The 26,897-nt window shown below is 34.4% G+C and overlaps 1 protein-coding gene across 9 annotated transcripts in view; it reads right to left on the reverse strand.

Moving 5' to 3' along the window:
* Nucleotides 1-25,849, reverse strand: part of LOC121975000 (probable inactive histone-lysine N-methyltransferase SUVR2) — a 39,753-nt gene extending 13,904 nt beyond the window's left edge. For 6 of the 9 annotated variants that reach the window (XR_006110185.1, XR_006110183.1, XR_006110184.1 and 3 more), the window contains exons 1-9: nucleotides 25,630-25,849; nucleotides 25,191-25,408; nucleotides 24,407-24,995; nucleotides 24,161-24,307; nucleotides 22,281-23,461; nucleotides 21,646-21,911; nucleotides 13,882-13,948; nucleotides 13,724-13,774; nucleotides 6,684-6,777 (exon numbers count right to left, since the gene is read on the reverse strand). Coding sequence is in view for 6 of the 9 variants with exons in the window: in XM_042526334.1 (XP_042382268.1) it covers nucleotides 6,685-6,777; nucleotides 13,724-13,774; nucleotides 13,882-13,948; nucleotides 21,646-21,911; nucleotides 22,281-23,461; nucleotides 24,161-24,307; nucleotides 24,407-24,995; nucleotides 25,191-25,408; nucleotides 25,630-25,720 (2,703 nt within the window). In the remaining 3 variants the exon portion in view is untranslated. Of the gene's footprint in view, nucleotides 1-4,323; nucleotides 4,548-6,683; nucleotides 6,778-13,723; nucleotides 13,775-13,881; nucleotides 13,949-21,645; nucleotides 21,912-22,280; nucleotides 23,462-24,160; nucleotides 24,308-24,406; nucleotides 24,996-25,190; nucleotides 25,409-25,579 lie in introns of those variants that run through there. The other 3 variants (XM_042526337.1, XM_042526339.1, XM_042526340.1) reach the window with 3 other exon arrangements.
* Nucleotides 25,850-26,897: the final 1,048 nt, after the last annotated feature.

Consider the following 26,897-nt stretch of genomic DNA (forward strand, 5'->3'; position numbering starts at 1 on the left):
GTGATGTAAATCTCTTTGTCTCCGATATAATAGTTCGTGGGACTCCATGCACTGACAATCTCCTTGAGATCTGTGAGCTATTGCTCCGTGGAATAGGATATCCGGATAGCTAAGTGGGTGATTTAGTCGACTGTCACTATTACCGGATGGCGTCGAAACCATTCGTGGTTCCGGGTAATCCCACTATGAAGTCCATAGAGATATCCTCCCACTTCCATTCTGGAATCAGATTTGCAGAACTCCTCCTGTCGCCGATGTTACGCCTAACCCTCGACGGAGTTAGAGCGGATCTTGGCGTATCGGCGATATCTCGCTCATCCCGGCCACCAGCGTTTCTTGGTCTTGATACATTTGGTGGAACCGGGATGCATCGCGTAGGAGTCCTGTGAGCCTCGTCTAGAATCGCCTTTGTAGCTCCTGAATACAGAGTCCATCACCAAAATACAACACCCGTATCGGACACTCAATTCTCCACTTCCGCTAGCCTTGCTTGATTTTCGAATTTGGTCCCGCTCTGGTGTCTGGATATCATCAAGCAAGGTAGATGCTAAGGTCATAGTGGAAAGCTGTCCGACTATAAGCTCGAGACTAAAGGCTGTAATCTCCGCCTTAGGGGTGGTGACATAGCTGCTAAAGATAATAAGGTAGCGTTGGACTTCTGCTGAGTCGTCTGCTACCTTATTAGCTTTCCTGGATGGTAAAGGATATCTATATCATAATCCTTGACCAGCTCTAACTATGCTGTCGCGTATTCGGATCTTTCTGAGTAAAGAAATACTTCAGACTTTGATGATCATATACACTCTGTGAGCTCGTCTGAATAATGTCTCCAATCTTGAGAGCAACACCGCTGCTAAGCTCGAGGTCGTGAGTAGGATAGTTCCTCTCATAATCCTTGAGTTGTCTGGAGGCGTAAGCGATCACCTTGCCTGCTGCATCAGTCTGCTCCCAATCCCATTTAGAGGCGTCACCGTAGACGTCAAGTTGTTTGTGTTTTCGGTATAGCTAAAATAGAACCTTTGGTCGATCTCGTTTTAGTTCATGAAGTTGTTCTCATGATCCTCGTCCACTAAAATTTCTTGTTCTTCCCGGTGAGAGCTGTGTGGGGAGGCTATCCCGGAGAAGTCCTCACGAATTTCTGTAGTAGCTGCTAATCCCGAAAACTTCGATTTCATGGCGTTCTGGGTCTCTTCGTTACTTCTGCATCTATTTTCTTTGGGATCTACCATAACACCGTCTTTGGAGATAAAGGCTACATGATCGAGCCGGAATTCACATTTCGTGAATTTGGCGTACTGTTGTTCTCTGATCCGCAATACTATTCTTGGATGCTCTGCGTGGTCCTCCGAGTGCTGAATAGATAAGAATGTCATCGATAAACACGATGACAAACTTGTCTAAGTATTCTCTGAATACTCGTTCACGAGGTGTGAAAGTAGCTGGAGCATTTGTCACGCCGAAGGCATGACTACGAACTCATAATGTCCGTATCGGTCACGAAAGTTGTTTTAGGTATATCACCTTCCTTGACTCTAACACGGTGATATCCCGATCGAGGTCGATTTTAGATAACATGGCTCCCTTTGGTTGGTGACGGTCATCTATCACGGGAGAGGGTACTGTTTTAATTGTGACTGGTTGAGGCACGGTAGTCGATCGTAGCGTGCGTCCTTCTTCTTCACGAACAACACAGTGCTCCCGTGGTGAGTGACTAGGCGTATGAAACCCTTGTCTGAAGCTCCTGTAATTGCTCCCAAGTTCCTTGATTCAGTGGAGCCGTGCGATGCAGTGCCTTGGAAATTGGATTTGTCGGAATGAGCTCATCTCAATTCAATCTCACATGCGGTGCTAAGCTCAGTAGCTCTTGAAATCTTGGGTAGTCACAAACGACTCGAACCTCGATGGCTGTTGGTTCTTGTCTGGTGTTGACTACATTTGTTAAAAATCCTCGTCCAGAATCCATTAGTGCTTTCGATCTTGAGAGAAACTTCCGGCTTTTCTCTTTGGTTTCCTATGTACTCAACTGTACTCTGCTTGAGTTGGAATATGACCTTACATTTACGGCACTCTATAGTATCGATCGAAAATCCATTCCAAAGATGACATCGTAGTCCGTCGTTTCTAGCACTATCGGATAACCAAAAGTTCTCTGCTATAATGGTAGCCTCTGAGCCGTGTAGATGCCATAATATCTCACGAGGGTAGCGTTATCGAAGCGACTATTGAGTACTTCGGAGATGTTGCTAATTTCTGAAATGCCACGGATACGTAAGAGTGGGTTGCCCCGATGTCGAATAAAACAGTTGCGTTATCTGTAAAATCTTGATTTGACTGTGACAACCGTCGAGGCATTTCCACGTCCTCTGCGTCGGTGAGAAAATCACGCATTCGTGGTAGGCGTGGGGCTTCAATCGCCGGTGATCGTGGACCATCTAAGGCATACATCCGTGTTGTCTTGGCCGAGCTCCATCTTGTATCGGCGGGAGGAAGATTCTTGTTCGAACCTGCTTAGCCATGTGTCCTTCACATTCAAAACAACCTCGTGTACCCTTGCGGCAAACTCACGGATGATGTTTCCCACAAGTAGCACACTTGGGGTGTCTGGAATTTTCAGGTGGTCCTCCTTTTGGGTCACCTTGCCTTACGTTTCCCTTCCGGTTGGAGCTATGTCCTTGTTGTTTCTGTGAGTACGAGCTAGCTTGTCCCTTGGGCTCTGTGGAAACCTGCCTTGGATGATATTGTGCTGATAGTGCTCGGTCGCTGCTCACTAACTCCTCTGTGGTTTGTGGCTTTAAGGCATACGCCACATTCACTGCGATCTGCGTGCGGCATCTTGACATCAGCGTACTCGTTCCTTCTCGGTGACTAGTTACGGACACGACGGGCCGACTGTTGAATTTCTTCGGCCTCCAGGAACGATAGGTTGCCACAGCGAAGTCGTAAACTCGTCGTAGTGTCGGTTCGTGACTTGCGTGTGAAAGAATTCCTCGAAGAATTCTTTCTCAAAGTTGGCCCATGTTCCGCTCCCACCACATCCGTGCGTCTCCTGTTAAGCATAAGGAGGCACACTTCACCTTCTCGTGTTCTGGCCGTCCAGAAGCTCCATCGTGCTTTCCAGTGTTTTAAACTCCGTGGTTGTTGGTGCAGAAGTTCTCGGGCTTAATTCTCTGCCACCGGATAAGGTAAGCTTCTCTCTTAGTCCCTGCTACTGGGACTGGTACTGCAGGCTGAGCTGGTACAACCTCTGTGATTCTGGAGTCGTGAGGTTCGGTACTGGAGTGGCGGCTGTAGCTGAGCCACTAGTGCTGTAAGGTCTGGGGGAGGCACTGAACTGCCTGCCTCGTGCTGGGGCTCAGCCGCTGATGCTTTCTTAGCTGGACGTCCTCGTACCATTTTCTAAATAGCAGAGAACACATAAATATAACTAGGCTATCATGTTATAGTTAACTACTGGTAACATGTTAAATACTATTACTGTAAACATGAATTAACTACCAACATGAGAGCAAACATGAAAGCACATATAACTGATATGAAAGCTGAAAACAAAATTGAGTGAGAGATGATCTTACTTGGAAGCTGTAGGCACAATGCGGATGTGTGTGTAGGAAGTATGGAACACTGCTCTGATACCACTCTGTAACGACCCGCCTCCTACTGACTAGGCTGCGAGGCCGGTCGTTACGTAAGTGCTGTACTGACTGTGCGGAAAACTGAGCTAATTTAAATTTTTGCTAAACTGATCAAAACTTAATGCTCTGGGTGTACCTAGGAGTCGTACATGCTAAGGAGATATCCTACATCCCCAATGACCGTTATCTGATCGGGCATCTCAATCGATCCATGGATCGATTTGGAGGATCCTGATCGATCGCATACTGTATCTGGCTGGATCGGTCGGCGGACCGATCCACAAGCTTTCCTTTTCAGACATGCGCTGGATCGGGCCGATCCGGACCATGATCGGTCGGTGACCGATCGGTGAGCTCCGTCGTGCGGTGGATCGATCTCGTTCAGGCACCACGATCGGTCGGTAGACCGATCGAGCACCTATCTTTGTACTCCTGGATCGGTCGGTGGACCGATCCATAACCCTTGACTCTGCATTGGGTGGGTTCGGTGGACCGATCCTTGCACTGACTCATTTCTGATCGGTCGGTGACCGATCAGGGTTTCTGATTTCGAATCAGAAACTCTGATTTCAGCACTGGTTCGTGCCAAAACCTCCCACTACAACTATCTAATGTATAATAAACATTCTAGCAACATGTAGTAACAATTCTAACTTAAGCTAAAGCAAGGTTTACTGGTTCATGGCATTTTAACAACTTGAAGTGCATGAAGATATGAATTTCTAAAGTTCTAATTGCTTAGACTGGCTAAGGTTCAAAAGTGCCTAAGACATGAAAACTGAACTAATAAACTGTAAAGTGCTAAAGTACATGCTAAATCCCCAGAGGGTCTTTTATTCCAGTTCCTTCCACACACATCCTCATCTGCATTGACCTCCAGCCTCCACTGCTAGTCCATTTTCCTTTTACCTGTATCTGCAGTATAAGGAAAATAGTATCTGTAAGCTTAAAACTTAGTAAGAAACCATCTACCTCACAAAATCATGCATACGATGCAAATATGATTTTAAATCATGCTGTTTGAAAAATATACTGAATATGCAAGCATGGCATGGCATGGTATCATACAAAGCATGGCATAACATAAAAACTGAACATGCTTTAAACTGAACATGGCATACTTATAAACTGAGCATAAAACTGAACTAATCATGCATATATCTAAATCTGTACATGAACTCAAATCATGTAAACTGAACCTGAACTGAACTGAAAGCTACACTAGTGTTCTCATCACTGGTTTCAAATTTGAAAACTATACATATAATAGATGAAAATACTAAACATGTTGTTTGGGCCCGGCAACTGTACTTGCTGTGCGCGCATCCCTAACTAGACCCGGGTTTGCAAGTCCCGAATTTAGTAGGGTCTACTAGGTTATCTGAACCTAGCGACTGACTGGGTTATCTGAACCTAGGGACGACTGTGGGAGTCCAGCCCATGGATATCTGATCCGAGTACAGTGCCAACTGAATAAAGTAAAATACTGAATACTGTTTTATTTTACCTGAACCTAGAGCTAGGTTATCTGAACCTAGAGGCTACTGTGGGAGCCCACCCAATGGATATCTGATCCATATAGCTGTAATAACTGATAATAAACTGAATAAAATGTTTCTAATACATTTTACATACTGTTAGGACGCCTACTGGTGCATCCTTCTGAACTGGGCATTCTACCGAACGCTTGGTATGCACTAAAAGCACACCCTAAAACTGAAAACTGTAAAACTACTGAACTAACGCTAAAATTAACAAGCGAGAGCAATTATACTGCAGGTGAGGGGTTTCTTACCTCAATCGCAAGGTTTTCTTACGATTCTATTCGCTAGGTTTCTCGAAAAACTGATCCTCTCGACGAACCGCTTACGTCCTCGCGTTCCTCTCGCGGAGAAGAATCTTTTCGTGTTGGAGTCGTCGCCGGAAGATGATCCGAGAGTCCTTGGAAGAGAACCCTAAAGTTCCCTTGGTGTGGCGCCGAGAGGAGGAAGAGAAGAGGGTGGCGTCGGTGTGAGGTTTGGAGGGGGAGGAGATGTGCCGAACCAACTAAATCAAAATAAACCAAACCCACTTAAACCTCCTATTTATATCAAGTGGTAATTCCGGTCCAACTCTAATATAAATATCAACGTTTCTCCTTTCTCTCAGCACGGCCCTGCTGGGTTCAACTGGTTACTAACATTATCCCTTACACCATAGGTCTCGGGTTCGATTCCCGCCTAAGCTATTTTGCGACCTATTTGTTTTTGCTACTTCCGCTACTCGGAAAATTCCGGAAAAATATCTAATAATTCCAGAAAAATCATAGAATAATTCTAAAATAAATTCGGGAATTTTTCGGGCTTTACACTCATCTAAACAAGTAGATAGTCTCAACTCATTTAGAGATTAGAAAACCACAAGTAGACAGAAGTTTCACAGCAAGACTGTGGTAGAAGAGACGAGATGAATCAACCATCATACTGCAGGCTAAAACAAGGGTTTAGAAATACCACAGAAGTTCTTAGAATTAGTACAACACTACAACTAGAACAGAAAACATTGTCTTAGTTACAAGTGCAAAAGAATTGGATGGGAATCCTGCTTCTAGATGGGAATGCCCAAGTTTGGAGGGCATTTTCACAAGCAATGAACTTTATTGAAGAGCGCTTGACTTGACTAGTAGCATCACATATTAAAAAGAAAATATTGAACATCCTATACAATAATGCTACAAAGGACTAGCAATGATCAACTCAATTGTATTCTCAAGCAGAAAAAAGGCAGGGACGGATCCAAAGGCAGGGATGGATCCCGAATTAGAGGAAGGATGGATCTACGAATTAGAGGTGGGTACAGCTTTGGGTGTGGAAGGGATGGGTTAAGCACCAAAACAAAATGAACAAAGAGAAAAGAACATAGCAATTCTCTTTGGAAGTTGTAGACTATAAAATGCCTATGTAAGTTTTCTGAGGCTAGGCTAGAGCCCAGGACAGCCCTATCTTGGATCCGTCTCTAGAAAAAAGAATTATCCAACTAGTAGGTATTACATTGCTTTTGAACACAACTTACTTCAGCGTTTAATATCTCTGCAAAGTCTGCTTCCGCATCTACATTTAAATGCCTTGATTGGGTGATCATCATCATCAAAATCAATGCCATAATCCTGCCATTGAAGAACATGTTATCTAAGAATTAAAGGAAAACAAACTATGCAAGAGTAACATAGAAAATAATCAGTCTTCCATAAGCATCAAAATAAACTCCCAAAAAACCATTCATGCAAAAAGACAGATTTAGCTAGAAGAAGGTTTAAATTTCGGGTTGTACTAGAGTTTTAGTATCTCACCGAAATAATATGTTTATAGACTTATGGTATCACACGTGTCATGCCAACGATTTTGGTACTTATTTAATTGAATTCTTAATATTAATAATTGACTTTTATTAAATACACTATTATTTTTTTATATTTGTTGATTATTTTAATCATATCAATTTTTTGATTAAATATGGCTGCAACTAATTGAGTTTTGATTTTTAAATTAAGTCATTTGTAAAATGCATAATTCTTTTGTTTCATAATAGTTTACACTTATAATATATTCAACTTTTACTTTCATAATTAACGATGTATTTTTTTGTCATGAATGTATATTTATATGAGTTATGCAATTGTTTTTGAAATTTATTCAATAACATTTAATTAAATAATTGTAAATTAAATATCATTTTATATTTTGTTTGATAAAACCAAAATAAACTTTCTTAGATGAAAAAAATAATTTGGTTTTAATTTTTCAGGTAACCACAATTATTAGCCTATGAAAAATAAAAAAGTACGAGTTTTTTTTTATTTAGAATGTAAAATATTATATTTTTGGCTTACATTAATTTTATAACTAAATTTATTTAATTTTTTAAGTATAAAATTTTTAAATAAAAAATTTGACTAGAAATAGACTAAATCAAATTTGAAAAAAAAAAAAATTATCCTTGAATTGAAATATAGTCTTTCAAAAATTATTTTAATAATATATGATATTTTAAATAAAGGAACTAAAAAGAGTGAAAGGAAATAAATAAAATACTTTTGAATAATTAAATAAAATTTATTTAATCATTAATGATTTAGCTTGTGTGTTAAACCTTAATTTTTTTATTGATTGCTCATGTGATCTTTCAAATTGCATCTTATATAACTTTTTATTTTAATTATGCTTTAATTTGAATAATAGCAATTAAGATAGATTAAATTAATACTCTTAATTTTCCATCAAGTAGACATGATTTTGGTTTGAGTAGGTTTAAATTAAGTTCAATTTGAATTTATTCTAGTCAATTTATAATTAAATAAATTTATATATAAAATAATTTGGTTCGTATTTATTAGATTGATTGCATTTTTAAAAGTTTATAAGTTTAGTAAAACCAATCAAGAGCGAGGGTTGAGCGTTAGGTTGCTAGTAAATGTGGACTTTCAACAAATATTCAATTAATTGATCAATCAAAATTATAATTATGCATAATATTCCCTGAAGGAACACTTTGAGAATCATGGATTAAAATATCGAGTTGTTTCGCCCGATACGAACAAACATCTCGTTCTGCCCACAAACTGGCACCAGCACACCGTCGGCACACCACGACGCATCCTGACATGTCGTGCGAGCTCATTGACACGTCCTAGCATCACATGAGCTCAGTCTTGCATTGTGCGAGCCCGGTGACACGTCCTAGCATCGCGCAAGCCCAATCCTACATTGTGCAAGCCTTGCAACGTGTCCCGAATCATCGCACAAGTTAGTGTCGTCGTGGAACAACGAAGTAGGGCAGGTTAACTTAGGTTTTTAATAAAAATATAGGTTATTAATTCTAATCAACTACAAACTATGATTTGAGATAATTTAAATAAGCTTAATTAAAGCCTAATTAAAATTATTTCATTAATTATATATATATAATTTAAAAAATAAATATTTTGATTAAATTTTAAATTTTTAGTTAATATATTTTATATTTAAAAAATACAAAACTATTGACACCTCTAAACACGTTGCACGAGCCCGACAATGAGTTCGAACGTGTCACACGAGCTCGACGATGAGTCCGGACGCGTCATGCGGGCCGAGGTAGGAGGTTATTTTTAACTTATACTTTAATAAATAACTTAGATTAATAATTTTAATAAACTCCTGATTAAAATAATTTAAATAAGTTTAATTAAAGCCTAATAAAATTATCTCATTATATATATATATATATATATTATTTTTAAATATTTAGATTAATTTTTTTATATTTAGTTTATATATTTTATATTTAAAAAATACCAAAACTATATCAGCACGGTACGCTACAATACCGAAATTGTATCGTTCCAATTCGAAATTAAAACCTCGACACTGCTCCATATTTTAATGCTTAAATATGCAAGAGTTTTCACATCATAGATCGGATAAAAATAAATATTATAGAAAAACTAACTGTCTAAAATTTGGAATATGAAATGAACGCTCACTACTAAAGCAATGGAAATAGTAGATATGATGATTAAGAAAATAATTATTATTTTGCATGTACAAAAGATAGAACGGATAGGAGAGAAAACAAAGATGATAAAGAATTCGGATTTTATGTTATGATATATAGAAAAAAAAAATTAAAATAAGAAATGGAGTAGGTATTGTTGGCGATAGTTCACTAAAAAATAAAGAAGTAGAAGTAGTTAGAAAGGGAATAGAATTATAACTCTTAATATAGTGGTGGCAAAAGAAACTATTAATGCAATTAGCATATATGCACTTCGATTAGATGAACATACCAAATCTAGACTTTGAGACAACCTATATGAACTATTACAAAATATTCTATCAACCAAAATGATTTTAATAAGAAGCTAAATGAATATGTAAGAGTGAACAATAAGGAATATAATAGGGTGTAACCGGTTATGGATTTATAATAAGAAATGAAGAAGGGAAAACTATTAGATTTTACGATAGCATATGACATTATACTAACTCATACATTTTTTTAATAAAAGAGAAAAATATTTGATTACGTTCATAAGTGAGAAAAATAAATAGCAAATTGACTTTCTTATAGTTAGAAAAAAGGATAGAAAGATTTGTAATAGTCATCCCTCGAGAAAACTTAACTATCTAATATAGGTTAATTTATTAGATATAAGGCATAGTATGAAGGAAACTATAAACGCCTCCTAAAATTAAGTGATTGAACTTTAAGGATGGGAAGTAAAACATATTTAAGAAGAGAAGTAAAACATATTTAAGGAGAGAGTATAAATTTAGGAAAAATATACGATAACCAAGGTTTAAAATTTCGACCCGTGCCGAGGTTTCGATCCTGGAACGGAACGATACGGTTTCGGTATCGTATCGTGTCGTGCCGATATAGTTTCGGTATTTTTCAAATATAAAATATATTAATTAAAAACTAAAATATTTAACATAAATATTTAAAAAATAAACAAGACAAAAAATAATCTTTTAAAAAAGGAAAAGATATGAAAATAGATAAATAAATAAATACAAATTTTATTATAAATTTTAAATTAAAATAAATGAAATATAAAATTAATTAAATAATTTTATTAGGGTTTAATAAAGTCTCTTTAGATTATCTCCACCATAACTAGGAGTTGATTAAAAAAATTAACCTAAGTTTAATTAAAAAAAATCTGAAATCCGACACCACTCACGAGCCCGCACGACTTCGGTGTTGTCGCATGGTTGCGCAACCAGCCATGGCCGCGAGAATTGCATAACTCCTTCGGCGCGACCACGTTGGTCGTGCGACCCCTCTGCAGTGACCGCAAGGTCGCACGATGCCTCCACGACGGCAGCGGAAGGATTATGCGACCTCTCCGCTACTATTGCAGGGTCGAGCAACCCCTCTGCTATGACCACGGGGTCGCGCGACACGTCGCACCTGTCATGAGTCTGGCGTCGGGTTGTGCCGGTGCCAGTCGTCGAGTAGAACAAGACGTTTCGCCCGTTTCGGCACGACACTTTAAACCATGACGACAACTAGAATATAACATCGGATAAGGAAATATCAAACTTGAAAATAATAGCCAAAAATGGCATGCACCACCAAGTACAGAATCTTAATGATGGAATGAGAAAGTAGACAGTAAGGGAAAAATGAATGCCTATAAGGTATTATATATACTGGTAAGAATGAAAAAAACATTAAAAAAATATATAATAGCTAAGAAATAGGCAAAGAAAGTCGTGAATGATGTTAAGAATGAAACTTTTGAACGCTTATATCTCAAATTATATATAAAAGAGGGAAAAGAGACGTTTAAAATAACTAAAGCGAGAGAAATAAATATAGGATATTTTATCCAAATAAGATGTATTAAAGATGAACTTACTAGTAAATGACGAGAAAATAAAAGAGCAATAGAAAAAGTATTTTTATTAACTTTTTAACGAAGGTTTAGGTGATCAACTTAACTTAGGTAATTTAAGCGGTCAAATGAGTATAAAAATTTAAATTTTTATCATAGAATTCAAACTTCAAAAGTATAAGTTTTAAATGGGATACAAAATAGAAAAGAAGTTAGACCAAATGATATTTTGATAAAGGTATAGAAGTGCATAGGGAAATAATGAATTGAATAGCTTACAAAGTTATTCAACCTGATATTGAAAATTAAAAAAAAAATCTAATTAGTGAAGGGTGGAAGATAAGTACTACAGTTCCGTTATATAAGAATAAAGGAGACATATAAAACTGTGCAAACTATAGGGGTATTAAACTAATAATTTATACCATAAAACTTTAGAAAGAGTAATAGAAAAAAAAACTAAAGAATGAGACTACAATGATCGAAAATCAATTTGAATTTATATATAGAAGGTCAATAATTGAAGTTATACATCTAATTGAAAAGTATCGGAATTGAAACAAAACTTACATATGATATTCGATTTAGAAAAAGCTTATGATAAAATTATTCTAGAAAAGATAGCGTTAGCATAGCATTTATTGAACTAATTAATTCTTCAAAAGATGAAATCCATCGCCCTAGCAGCCCCCCACCAATAGGAGAGAGTAAATCAGGTACCAAGCAACCCTATGTGGGAGGGTATTTCAACGGCTTTACCGAAAAAACCAATAAAGGATGTGTATAAGGATGTAATGACAAGAGTGAAGTCTTCAAGCGGATTAACCGAAGCATGTCCCATAAAGATAGAGTTAGATCCACCCTGAGTCCTCATCTTTTGACACTAATTATGGACGAACTCACTGGACACATCCAAGATACGTACTGTGGTGCATGTTGTTTGTAAATGATATTGTTTTGGTAGATGAGGCATGTGAAAAGGAAATGTTAAACTTAAACCTTAGCAGGAAACGTTAGAAGTAAACGGTTTTAGACTTAGTAGAGTAAAGACAGAATATATGGAATTTAAATTTTATAATATTAGACATAATGAGGCAATTGTTAAGATAAGAGATACCGAGTTATCTATAATTGAGAATTTTAAGTATTTATGATCATTTTGCAAAAAGATGAAGGGATTGAAAGATTAATAGAAATGTCTTAGAATACAAACAAGAAGGTTGAAATAGAAGAGAGCATTGGGCATTCTTTATGATCCTAAAGTACATCTAAGACATTTACAAAACAACGGCTACACTTGTTGTGTTATATGGAGTTAATGTTGGGCTACTGACTCAAGTACATGAGCAAAAAATGGGAGTTGCAAAAATGAGGATGTTAAAATGGATGTGCAGACATATAACTTCAGAAGACATGTTTAAGATAGTACGGACATGTACTTAGACGACCAATAAATGCTCCAGTTAGGCGATATAAAATTATGACAAATGTGCATATCAAACGAGGAAGAAGGAAAAAAAAAACTTGGTTAACAATAATAAAATAAGATAAAATTTATTTAAATACAAACAATGATATAATGAAAGATAAAGTCCAATGACGAAAAATGATTCATATAGTCGACCACACATAGTGAGATAATGCTTTGTTGTTGTTGCTGTATGAATAAGTTTAGTAATTATTTAATTACTCTTTTTCATCACATTCCTTCTAATTCCTCCATAATCACGTAGAAGGTTTCTATTCCTCTTTGATCGCGTGAAGCGCCTATGTCACACACCACCACACATCACCAAGATTGTTCGTGCCTACCCACTGCCTGCGTCCTATTCGGTATCCCTCTTTTCCTCTCTTATCCTCCTTTCCTTTCTCTTGCTCGATTTTTCTTATCTTTCTTTCGTTTTCTCTATTTCTTAGTGTTGTGGCATGCCTTTTCTTCTTCCTCTCCTCCTTTCGCCCATTCAATCTTTTCTCCTCTATTTCACCAGCATTGTCACCATGCTGAAGGGTTTTGTGTGTCAATCACCAAGTGGAATAATAAATTTTGTCGATGCAAACCAACATGACTCAGCACTTAAAACAATAGTGCCTTCACCATAGGTATGATGCCAATGGTGGAATGGCTAGTCAATGGACCATTCAACACCAAGAAGGATACATATTTTAACTAAGAACTCCATTAAACTGTTGAATGAGAAAACTACCTAATTAGTCTTCTCTACCTATATTAAACATTAGATCCGTAATATTATATGGTACTTAACATTTAAAATTTAAGATAATCAAGAACAAACAATCATCGTACCATGTTGCACATAAACAAAAACTTGAACAAAAATAGTTTAAGGTTTAAGGAAAGAAAATCTTATGCATTAATATGTTCTTGGAAACCTTGATAAGTAACACAAGTGGCATAACATCAATTCAGGAGGAAAAAATACACAATACACAAGGGTAATATGAAAACAAATCATATTATGTATCATCGTAAGAAATGCAATGCATATGTTTGGCTCATCTTCCAGTTCCACATAATGTGATAAGAACAAGGTAATAGAAATTGGAAATTCTTGGTACATTTTTGCAATGAATTTCCTACACTCAGAAAAACAGGGACTTGAAGAATTTTTCATCTTTAAGAATGCAAAAGATCTTCAGAAACTCGAATTAAATTTATTGTGTTCTCACAAGATAAGAAACATGCTTTACATCATAAGTTAGAACTACTTACCCATGTCAATTCTTCCAAAGGTTCCACTCTTCTAGTTGTAAAATAAGCAAGCTACAAGAGCATTCAATAGATACATAAGATTCCCATGCATAAAAGACATCTGGAATTTTGCCTGAATACTGAATAAAAAAATTTGAATGAAAAGATTCAGCACATACATGGTAATAATGATGATCTGGTGTTTCTATTTCAACTGGAATTTCAATCAGATTGGCATCGCAGCATCTAGAAACAATACATCAAAATTGAAGTAATGTGTTACACTCAGTGGTGAAAAAAATAATTCATCAAGAACATGTACAATGAGAGTTAAAGAGACATACACTAATAATCAATTAAAGTACATTACAAGTTTAGAACTAAAAGAGAGAAATAAACTTCCAGCAACTTTGTAGTTTCATGACAAGGAATAGGCTCGAACCAAAACTTGCAAAACAATACTTGAACATAAGATTATTGATCATCTTTAGTACTCGCACAATAATGACAGGTCTGGTCCAAAAGTATGTTGTGCACATGTTACTAGCAATATTATTGTAAAGGTATGCTATGGGCATCGTTGTTGAATCCCAGATTACACGAACTCATGTAAGTATCTAACTCAGGTGTCACAAGTGTGGATCAAAATGTCCAACATGGCTATTTCTAAAAACAATTAACATGGTCAACAAAAATATGAAGAGTGTATTAAGTGTTTATGTGTGACTATTAGTATCTTACACATTTGCAAGGTAGAAGAAGATTCCAAGCATCAGAGTTGACTTGTTCAACACATGAGAAGAGTTAACATGAATCCAATGGCGTCAACCTATCCTTTGTGAGAATTTATAATTTATCTATTTCTCTTGACATAACCCTACTCTTTAGTCAAATACACTCTCATCTCTCTCTCATCTCCCTGAAGAAAAAATATCCCTTTATAGTTTGCTTCTATAAGGTTTTAACATTGAATTTACATGATTTCTTATTCTTATTTATCCTATAAAATTCTCTAAAATTTAAAGAGAAACTCTACAAAAGGACAATTAGACTTATGGGTTTACACTTACTATATTATATTGAGTTGAATGTTGGGTTATGAAGGAGTAGAAGATGAGGGTTGTAGAAAAAAGGATATTAAGATAAATATACGAAAACATTAGAACATTAGAGAGTGAATAGAATTGCACCTATTGAGGGAAAATCAGAGAGGCACGTTTAAGATAGTATAGGCATGTACTTAGACAACCAATAATGATCAATGAAGACCAAGAAAAATACGCACGTTAATGTAGAAAAAGGGAGATCAATGAAGACTTGATTAATAATGATAAAGTAAGATAAAATTAATTTCAATATAAATGATGAGGGATCAAGTTCAATAGGTTAGAAGGATCCATATAGTTAGTTGACCACACTTAGTAGGATAAAAGTTTGGTTGTGTTATATTTATCTTATAAAATTCTCAAGATCTTCTAACAACTTATATGTTGTCAACTTAATCGAACATTTCATAAGAAATTTGAGACCTCAAAGATTTCAACACTGATCATGTCAAATTACATACAGAGTACTAGCTTGATCATTGTAATTATTCACAAATAAATAACTTATGTTTATTTTTTGTTTTGTAGCTACATATCATAGAGTGACATCTTCATTTGACATGCCCACTAGGGTCCTACCTAAGGACGAATCCAAGAATTACAGTTTGGGTGGGCTTGAACTTAATGTAATAGCCCGGTGCATGAAGCTCCTGTCAATGCGGGATCCTGAGAAAGGGTCTTGTACATAATCTTACCTTGCTTTGCACGAGATTATTTTTGAGACTCGAACTCATGACCTCTATATTATTATAAAAAATATAATAAATTACATATATATAATAAAAAATCATTACATTACATTATACTCTTCAACAAAACAACTATAAGGATAAAACGAAAAGAAAACGGAAGTCTTACCCTCTTTTTCGACAATTTTGGCTAGCTCCAATGACAAGAAAAGGTAAAATAAGAGATGTTCTTGTTGGAGAGGAAGGACTAGGGTTGCTATTAGTCGGTTGGAAAACAATAAAAGGAAGAGAAGGAGAGTTGTTGCTCTTGAGAAGAGAAAGAATAAAAGAGAACGGTTGTCCGAGAAAAAGAAAAGAAAAACAACTAGGCTATGGTTGGGAAGAAAAAAAACAGGGAGAAGAAAGGAGAAGAGAATATAAGAAGAAGAAGAAGTCGACACGTGGAAACTTAACGAGGTTGCATACATGGAAAAGAATTTAAAAAATGAGAGACTAAGGGTGCGTTTGGTTTGTGTGTTTTTCATTTTCATTTTCTGAAAAATGCGCGTTTCTGAAAAATGGTGTTTGGTTTGCATTTTTCGTGTCTGTTTTCTAAAAAAATAACTAGCATTTTCTAGAAAGATAGAGAATGACAAAAAGTCGTTTTCTGTTTTCTAGAAAACGCGCGTTTTCCATAAAATGAAAATGTAAAACGTGCAAACCAAACGCACCCTAAGTTTTCTCAAAAATTTCCTAGCTTATTTTCAATCAATTAAACCAGTTTAATCCAATTAAACTTGATTCAACTATAACTTGGCCAAATCAAAATTAAAATCAAATCAACCCCGTTTAAACCAACATATTCCTTATTTTCACGCCTATGTTTTGTTCGACCCAATCTGATTTAAATCGGCACCTTCACTTCATGTTTGATGATTCAATTTGTTTATTTATTTATTTTGTTAAAAAAATCCAATACTTAATAAAATTTATATAGATAATAAGAATTAAAAAAATTGGCATGGGCTATAGCGAGGGCCTAATGTGGCTCTATCTCAAGTTCTACCGCTACTAAGGCAAACATGTTGAATAGAATCCTACCATTACTATTGAGTTCCAAATGCACAATTAAGCCCATGATTTTGAGCATTTCTTATGAAAAATCAGTATATAGCACCCAACTAAGTGTTTGTAGTAATAGAGACAAATGTGTACAGGAGAATTATGAAATGGATTTAGTGCAATAACACTAAGCAACTGTAAGATCTAAGAATACGAGCCAATGTGCCTAGAACCAAAGTTTAAAAATCTAGAGTCGTTCTGCAGTTTCAATCTTTGACTCAACACAATATAGTTTTAGGGCTATAAGGTGTCATGCCGGTATGATTTTTATACTTAAATATTAATCTTAATATAATATAAATTGTAACTTCTAATTGACTTTTTTATTATAATTAATAGTTAATAATTATTTAGGTTGTTAATATATATTTAATACTTGTTTCTTCTGAAGGGGAGTCTTGGCACAACGGTAAAGTTGTTATCATGTGACCAAAAGGTCATGAATTCGAATCCTGAAAACAACCTCTTGTAAAAAGCAGGATAAGACTGCATACAATGGATCCTTCCCAGGGACCCCGCATGGCGGGAACTTCGTGCACCGGGGCTGTCCTTTTTACTTGTTTCTTCGACTGTGCATGTTTGTTGATTAATTTAATCACCTCAGTCTTTAACTTTTAGAGTTAAAATTTTTTCCAACTAATTAAGTTTAATTTTTAACTCTAGTCATTCATAAGTTGTAATATTCTGTCTCATAATGATTTGTGCTTATTGTTTATTCAACTTTTGCAAGTACAACATTGGAATGAGCAATGACAACATGAGACTTTCATTGATCCTTTATAAATTAGGGTATGCTTTGCTTTAAAATTATGCAACAATACAATAATTTCAAAGGCTTGAGAAGCTTCCATTGTTGAGGTGTAATTTTGTTTGAAATGAATGTATACTTTTATAAGTTTATATAATTGCATTTAAAATTTGTCCATGAACATTTAATAAAAAAAATTACACATTAAAAGTATTTTTATTTGATAAAATATAAATTAAACATAAATAATTCAAATTTCTATTACTTAGTTCCAATTTAGTTTTTTTTTCTTCCATGTACCTACAATTATTAGAATAAACAAAAAATAGAGATCTAAGGTTTTTCATATTTTGAAATGTAATATTATATTTTAGGTTTCAATTAGATTTTAAATTTTGTAATTAAATTTATTTGGTTTTATAAGAATATAAAACTTTACTCAAACTTAATTAAATTTGAAAATTTTGGATTCAAAATTTATTAGGTAAAATCAAATTTGAATTTAAAATATTTTTATATTTTTTTAAATAATCTAATGTGAAAAATGAACACTTGTTGCAATCATCGTGTATCTTTAACAATATTCTAAAGAATGAATTACAATTATATATAAATAAATAAATTATTTTTAACTTTAACTAAGCGTGAGAAAAAACACTAGGAAGATGAGAAGAACAATAATCTCATCAAACCCTAACTTTCTAGTTGCTTGCTCACACAATCTCCAGCCATCTCTCTTGATGTCACCAAATTTACATAAACAAAAAATCTTATCAATATTAAATAGCAATTTTATCATATTTAAATTTTGCATTTTAAATTTTTTAAATTTTTTTAGATAATTAATTAAACTAAATCAACCCAATATTTTGAGTTTTAGGGTTGAATGAAAGTCGCATTAGGATTTGGTGGAGACCATTAAATAGGTGGATTTGGATTTATTTTGACTTATTTAAAATTTAATAATGTTTAAATATGGATAGGATAGTCAAGTTCATCCTATTAAATTAAAACAGTGATTTTTTTAGAATCTTAAGAATTATTTAATTCCACTGTCATTTTTCTTTATATAAGCACTCCTAACTCCTCTCTCTGAACCCTCTCCTCCCCCTTAATCCCTCTTGCGGGGAAAGTTCCTAGGGCATGAAAATCCCACTAAGAGAACCTTCTCTTAATAATAAAGAAAATTTAATTGAGCCCCAAAACTTGACTTTAAAAAAAAAGACTATGGATGATTTAACCCTCAAAGAAAGAATGTTCTACATGACATTAATCATGACTTTTCCTCGTAAAGCATAACATTTTCACATTATCTATGAAATGAAAGACAAAAATTAACTAAACATGAACTAAAAATTTAAGACATCCTTCTCACAATTAACAAATCTATTAGGAATGAACTTCCATTAGTATGTCTCTTTGTAATAACTTAAATTTCTAAAGCTAATCAACCTAGAAAGTTAATTTTGTTGTTTACTTCTTACCACAATTAAGAGTTACATGAGTGTATAGAGGCGTATGCTGAACTTAACAATTATTATAAGGATACAATGATATAATAAACTATCTTTATATCTCTATAAGTAGGGGTGGCAAAAAAAAAAAAATCCAAAATCAAATGGATCACCAATCTAACCCAATCCAATCCCAATTTGGATTATTTCAGTAATCTCACATCACATGTCAAAAATGTAATGTATTTGAATCTTGAGTTAATATAGATATCTAGTTCAAAAATACTATTGACCCAGGTTTAATCATATAAATATATAATTTACTCGAATTTTAATTAGATACATTGTGAATTATCAGTTAGACATCTATATCATTAAATAAGAGGACTATTTACTATATAAAATAAATAGTAATAGTATTAACAGCAACAAAAGACTAGTAAAACAATTTTAAAAAACTATGATTTTACTCGGGGAGACCATTGCATTGTTTGACATTTATATTAATATTTCCATTTTTAGATCTATAATTATAAGTAGGCCTTCGAAGTGGATTTAACTTAATATTAAATTTAATTTTATTTAAGCAAGGTTCAAAATCTCAAATTATATTAAAGTTTCCATATTTGACTAGAACGATATTGTTTTGGTTTCGTGTTGATGTTTCGATGCATGGTGTCCATAATGGATTGAAGTTGAAGGAGATAAAGCATAGGAAGGAGACATTATTCACGCTAACACGGTTTTAAATCTTGTATCAGACTAGTCGAATTGTTAAATTACCAAAACTAGATATCACTCACTCAGACAATGTCGCCTTCCTTTATTTCATCTTTTTCCTCCTTCAACCTCCATAGGCACTATGTATCAAAGCAGCACAATACTAGAATTTTATCTTTTTGATCAAAAAAAAAAAATCCAACATGGCTCAAGATTTTAAACTTTGGTTCGAATGGTATTGAGTTTCGATAATTTACCGGAATGATATGTTTTGACTAGTTCGACTGTTTCACAAGATTTCAAACCACAACATTAAGGATCTTTTTAACCAGCACTTCAATGGTGACCTAAAATTTGATAACTAAGGGCATCTCCAACCCATCACCAAAACACCAAATTTGGTGTAAATTTAACACCAAATTGCTCCAACCCATACACCAAATCCCACCTCAAATATGGTGATATGAATAGTGCAACACCAAATATGGTGTTGCACTATTCACATCACCATATTTGGTGATGGAGAGAATTTTTTTTTAATTTTATTATATTATTATAAAATCAAATGTAATTAATTAATAATTATTATTTTCTTTATCTTTATTTATAGTATAATTAAATGTAATTATTATTTATTATAAATTTAAATTAAGTGTATTTAATAGCATATTTAAATTTTATTATGTATATTTGTAAATATTTAATTTATTAAAATTATTATTTTAATTTTATTTAATATATTTTAATTATAATTAATTATCATATAAAAAATTAATAAGAATAATAGAATATTCTAAAAAATATTCCTTTTTGGTGTAATATGGTGTAGATGGGTTGGAGTTGAAATAGTGTTTGGTGCTTGAATTGCATCATTTTAGTGTGAAAATTACACCAAATTTGGTGATGTGGGTTGGAGATGGTCTAAGCATTCATATTGAACTTCTAAACGCTTATCAATTTATTGTTCCTAAGCTTTTTGGATATATAACAAGAAGTCACTCATAAATTTGAAATAAAGGTAAGAGATTTAACATCAATTTAGGAAATTATTATCTACAATAGTCCAAAGATGAACCACCATGTTAGTTAGAAGTTGACTCATCAACCTTAAAATGGAGATTGACTTTAAAAAAAAATATATGAAAAAAATAAAAAGTGGATCTCATATCTTTTAAGTGATCTATGAGCCAAAATATAAATTTGACTCACTAACTTGAATTATTGTAAGTATATATTTGTTTTAATCTGTGTTTAGGTAATAAGTTGATTATGACAGAAAAGGAACAATATCTTTTTGCTAAATAGAAAATTAATAGTGATGATAGAATTAGGTTGTGAGATGATGAAATTTTATTGTTCAATTCCAAAGTTTGAGTGCCTCGTTGAAAATGAAAAGGTTTTGACATTGTATCGCGTTGATGCTTGACATGCATTGGCACTCTTACAAGCATGTCAGGATTATTAATATTAATGGAATCAATAGTTTAATAATATCATTATTTATCTTTATAATTAACATGAACTTGCACTCCTTATATTGACATACTTACCGATATTAATAAAACTTGTAAATATTTATAAGTCATACAAAATATCATTATAACTTGTTAATACTTAATATAAACATTAACTGATTAATATTCACGTAAGAGTAAATTATCAATAATCATTGATAAATTAGAAACATCAATTAATTAATAATTTCTACTAATATAAGCTTTTAGTAGTTAAAACTTAAAACCTGCAAGACTTGCCATTAATTGCAAGTATTACAAGTTACAGGCATCAAACTTAATGTTAATTTAGAACTAATAAACATAAATAATGATAATTTCCTTATAATGGCTTATTAATTAAATGTTAACCACCCTCAGCACACCCGACGTTTTGTTCAGCTCTGTAGATACTTCAAATGCAGTAACTAATTGGATAAAACAGATGGAACAGGAACTCATGCACAAAACAAGATCATTTCAAACATTAGAATCTCCTAGGGACCTGAAAAATAACAGGACCAATAGTAGCAATAGTTTCAACACCCATAACCAAAGGTATCTAACCTACAGGCTACAGCAAAAGGAAAAAAAAAAAAAAAGAGAGAGAACAAATCTTACGAGGAGCATACCTATGGTTAATAAACCTTGCCACATTACCATAAAATGTTGCATCCAAACAAAGTGCTTCTTCATCCTTAAGTCTACCTTCAGATCCCCAATCAGCATCAAGTAGCACAGGATATGTATGTTTTGCATTGCCAGTTTTTTGCACTGTCCTGTCATAAAGCTCCATGTTTGTCAGTACTTCACCAACATATTCACATACAAATGCACCTCTAGGCAATTCATCAAGTGTTCTCAAACCCCATCCCTTTCCCTCAGATGTACGAAATACCTGGGTGCACATGATACAAACTTTAGCTATAACTCAAAAAGTAAGTCAATTGGAAACTTAGCATTTTAATTAGGAATATCTCATTTCGTCTAAGAATTGGTTGTCAAGATATGCTCGTAGATGTATGATATAATGATAAAAAATTTAGCAGCAACTCAAAAAGTATGCATAGTGGGATAAAAGAGAGAGAACAAAGATCTAGTAGTATTTGAGATAGGTATAGCTCTTTTCTACTGTAAAGAGAATTTGGTTATCATGAAACATCAAGTCTTCAACCAAAGCTATAACATAATGTGGCTAGAGACAGACCTAAACAAAAAGAAAATGAGGCCACAATTTTATTAATTTCCAACAAACAATAAGTTTCACCTGCAAATTGTGTGTAATGCCTCTCTGTACCACACGATTGCCACAGTGCATGCTGCAGCCACATTTTCTCCAACATTCTTTAATGAACTTCCTAACCAAATGTCCTTTGCATGGCTCTGGTGAGATTTCATTTTTGGATCTTTCAAGAGGGCAATCTGGACAATAAAATTTGTGGTGCTTCTCTGGTTCACGGTACATTGAAATACTCTCATCCAGGAATTCCCTTTTTACAACCCCCTTTGTTGTATAGGCAAAGTCACCTGCTGTTTCTCTTGCACATGCACAAGGAATCGGTGCAGCCAAACAATCATTGAAACAGTCAGCACAACAGTCCTCATCTCCAATTCGAGCAAGAGTAAAATTCAGATATGCACTTTGGTACACAAAGTTTTGTGGTATGTAATTAAAAGATGGTGGATACTTATCAGTTGTGATTTCATTTACCACTGGTATTCGCACTCTTTCTTCACCTTTAGATATGTCATCCACATCATGGAGTGGTCTAAATTCTGCAAGCTGATATTGTGGCTGTTGAACCATGACCAAACCCTGTGATGTATCCTTTGCAGATTCAGAAAATTCAGGTTTCTTTCTTTTCTTACTAGTCCCATTTTGATTATTCTCTGCATCATTATGACAGTGAGATGGACCAGATCTGTCCTGAAAACCACCAGACAGTGTTGAACCCAAGAAACCATCTGAACTTGCAGGAATGCACACACTAGCCATAACAGGTTTCTTGAGTGAATCAAGCAGAGAATTTATCTGTACAAAATTTTCCTGCTCATTGTCAGTTGTTTCAGAACTTAGTTCTACAAAACATTGGCACATCTCATTCATGAGGTTTTTAATGGAGAAGCTAGGTTGCAGAATCTTATATGATCTCAAACATTTGTCCTCCACTAGCTTGTAAACATCCTCCAAGTTTGGCACATGGAAACTAGGTCGATCAAAATTGTACCAAAATGAAAGTTTTACCTCCCCTAGATCTGATGAACCAGCATTGACATTGACAGAAGATGAGTCCTGAACTGATAAGATTTTGGATGGGGACCCTTTGTTGCATGTGCTATCTGGGAGGTTTTCTTTATCCTTCTCATTTTGTTCATTATGTGTTCCATCTAGATCAACAATTTTCTGCAAAATAGGATTCTTCAAAGAATGTTGATGACTTACTTCACCTTCAAGAGCAGAAAGGGAAAATTAAATCAATCATGAAAAGTACTTTGCATGACCAACCACTTGTAGACAAATATAGCATGCCTGGTACTAAAAAAAAGTGCTTCTTCAAAGAAAAGTGTCAAGATTCAATTATAAGTCTGTCTAGGAATTGTGAAGTCACTAAAACTACAATTTGAATAAACCGCATGCTTAAACTTCTAATACCACGACATGGCCTGAAGTGATGCAGCTACTCAGGACTCAGATATTCCTACTACATTCAGATCAATGAGTCCAACACGGCTTGAATCTAACAGCAATACTTAGTATACTACCCAAACTAGATCAACAACTAAAAACCACGGATAAGAGTGACTGGATGTCAGGTAGACACAAATAACTAAGAGAGACTGCTGTGCTATTATCCTTTGTCAAATTTGTTAGCTCAATTGACAACATTTCTTAATGCAGTAAAAAATCAGTCTAAAAAATAAGTGCATTGGCCATTTTTCACATTAAAGATAAATCTTACATTTCAAGGTACAATAAAGTAAATATATATAAGTAATGTGACTCCAATATCAGACAACAGAGATAGTAACAAACTAGAGATAATATTATAATTAGATATAACAAATTAATTTTGTAAAACCAAAGTGCATAATGCTTCCAAGGAACTGAGTACTGGAAGAACAATATAACAATTAATGCAAACCTACTGCGCTGAAAGGGGAGATTGTCAATATACCAACATGAAAAGATATGGACTGAGGAGGGGGGCATCACTGCAATAGGAGTATCACATAATGGTAAGTCATCATCACGTGGTTCATCTTTAGGCCTGACTGGAACAGAAGAAAAGTTACCTGCATTATTTGCAAAAGTCAATTACTCATTCAACTTTTAACTTTCCAAGCAAGGAATCATCGATTGTCATTAATCATGCAGGTCCTTAGAAAGCTTACCAATTTGATCTCGACCAGAACAAGCTTCGAATCCTTGTTTTTGAGATCTTGTCACTCTAGAATTCATAGGAGATGAAGCTTGGCCGGTCGTTCGGAAACTATCATGTAACTGAGGTAACAAGGTCTCAGTTGTCCTTTGCTTCTTAGAACATGGCGGCATTGATAATTTCTCAGGTGCTTCTCCAAAAGTAGGCTGAGATGATGTTTCTGCGACTTTTTTGCCTTTGCGGTTCCTTAAGTAAACTGCTTGATCTTTTCTATGATTTATTTCAGGCAATTCTGATTCAACAGTTTTTCTTCTGCTATTCTTTGTGTAAACTAACATGGGACGGACTTCAGGCAATGAAGTTTCAACTATTTTCCCTTTGTGGTCCGTTGAGTTAGCCAGCTCATCTCTTATTGTTTCAGGATAGGCTTCAGAACGAACATCTTCTTCTAATTTTGGCCTTTTAAGTGAAAACTCTGCAGCTGTATCAGAGCTAATCACTGCTGGTCCAGGGTCATTGGCCCCTTTCCTATTTCTTGTTCTTTTCTTCAGAGGCTCAGGTTCGTTACGAGCAACACCATTCTTACCCATACCGCCCATATCCTGTTCAAACAAGTTAATAGTGCTTGAGCCTAGAAAAGAAGCTACACATACAGAAGATCTAAATTAGGATACAATCCTCATTCACCATAAAGAATCTTCTCATGTTCCTCGTGGAGCTTTCACGACAGAATTTAAATATATATATATAATGGAAAAAAAAAATCATAGAACATATGAGTAGCATCAGAATGGTACCTTTGATTTTGACTCTTGCATGTCTAGTATAGCATCAGCGAGAAGTCTATAGTTCTCAGCTTCAATGTACTCCCAGTGATTATCATAAACCTTAAGAAGATTCATCAAAACTGGTTTAGCTGTTTGCATAGGTATTCCGATGGCCTTCATTGTATTCAGTGCTACCCTAGTTTTTGCAGTAATCGGAGCCATTCCAACTCCAATATCACCAAGAAGAGCTGCAGAAAACAAGGAGAGCGAAAAACATTAAATGCTGATACGAAAGAGCAAAACTCTAGCACAAAATCCAATGCCGGGAGCGAATACAACAATAAATGTTCAAACGACGGTTAGAAAAATGCAAAAACCTACAAAAACCCTAATTATAGCCAAGAAATAGAAGGAAAGACCTAAAGTTCCTAAGGTATTCAAGGCAGATTAAACTGAGATACAGTCATACAGCAGATACTAGAGGTTGGGAACGCTCCGATCAGCCCAGAAGATGGTATGTCAGTGAGAAGCTGTGCTGGTGTACACTGAGACGAGAGCATGCAGTGTCGCCATTGACAGCTCAAAGAATGGGAAGGAAAATGAACGGAAAGGAGAAAAAAAGCAGCCCTGGCCCCTGGAGTCAGGGCAGGGAGCTACAGTTAGTCGCTCGGTGAAGCGAGTCACGACCCGTGACCAGTTCTGCGATTTGAGTCCTGTCGCGAGGTTATAACTCCAACCCACGGACCTTTCAATACGGTCTCGATCCTCAGTTCTTAAAAAAATAATAATAATAATAAAATAAAAATAAAAAAATCAGATAATAAATCATTTGTAATTATAATCAGATTATAATTATGAATAAGACATAATTAGATGTGATTCTTCCGTCCCTCTAGATTATCATTTAGATGGGAATAAATAACTGAAAGTCACCGACGGAGAATAAATGGTCAAATTATCATGTGCTAAATGGGGTAGTTTCAAATTATAATTTGGGAAGATAGTAAATCTAAAAAAGGATCGCAAATAATTGTAATTGGATAACGATTACGATTCACCTACCATTATAAATAATTCTTCCCTGATCTATATTTTTTATAGATTAGAAATCTACCATCCTTCAAACTACTAGTCAATTTACAATCAAATATGCATAGATATATAGTTATCGGTAAAAGAATATTTTAATTTTAAAAAACTAAAATGATATTCATTATATTTCCTTGCAAAAATATTATATTTGTAATGTTGTTATAATAACTTTAATAAAATTATTACAATTAAAATAATTGGTCAAAATTACTCTAACATGAAGTAATTTTGATCAAAGTTAATTCAAATAATTTTGACCAACTATTTTATATTGTAGTACTTTTATTTAAAATTATTTGTGTTATGGTAATTTTCAATATAATTATTTCATATCATAGAATTTGACTAATTTTGATAAGGTTAAATTAATTGTGATCTTATTAGACTAGTTAACTAATTTTGTATATTACTAAAACAATTTTAATTGAAATTACTTGAAATATTTGTAGCATGTTACAGTAGTTTTTGCTAAAATATAAAATACGATAGGCATCCTTTAATATATTATGATACGTTCAAAGAAAAATCTCAATGAAATACTCAAGGATAGACACATAAATTCATGGCCTATCATTTCACTTTTTGTGAGCTCTATCATTTTATGTGTCTATCCTTGAGCATTTATTGAGATTTTTTCCTTGAGCA

The sequence above is a fragment of the Zingiber officinale genome, chromosome 4B (assembly GCF_018446385.1).
Source record: "Zingiber officinale cultivar Zhangliang chromosome 4B, Zo_v1.1, whole genome shotgun sequence".
NCBI lineage: Eukaryota > Viridiplantae > Streptophyta > Magnoliopsida > Zingiberales > Zingiberaceae > Zingiber > Zingiber officinale.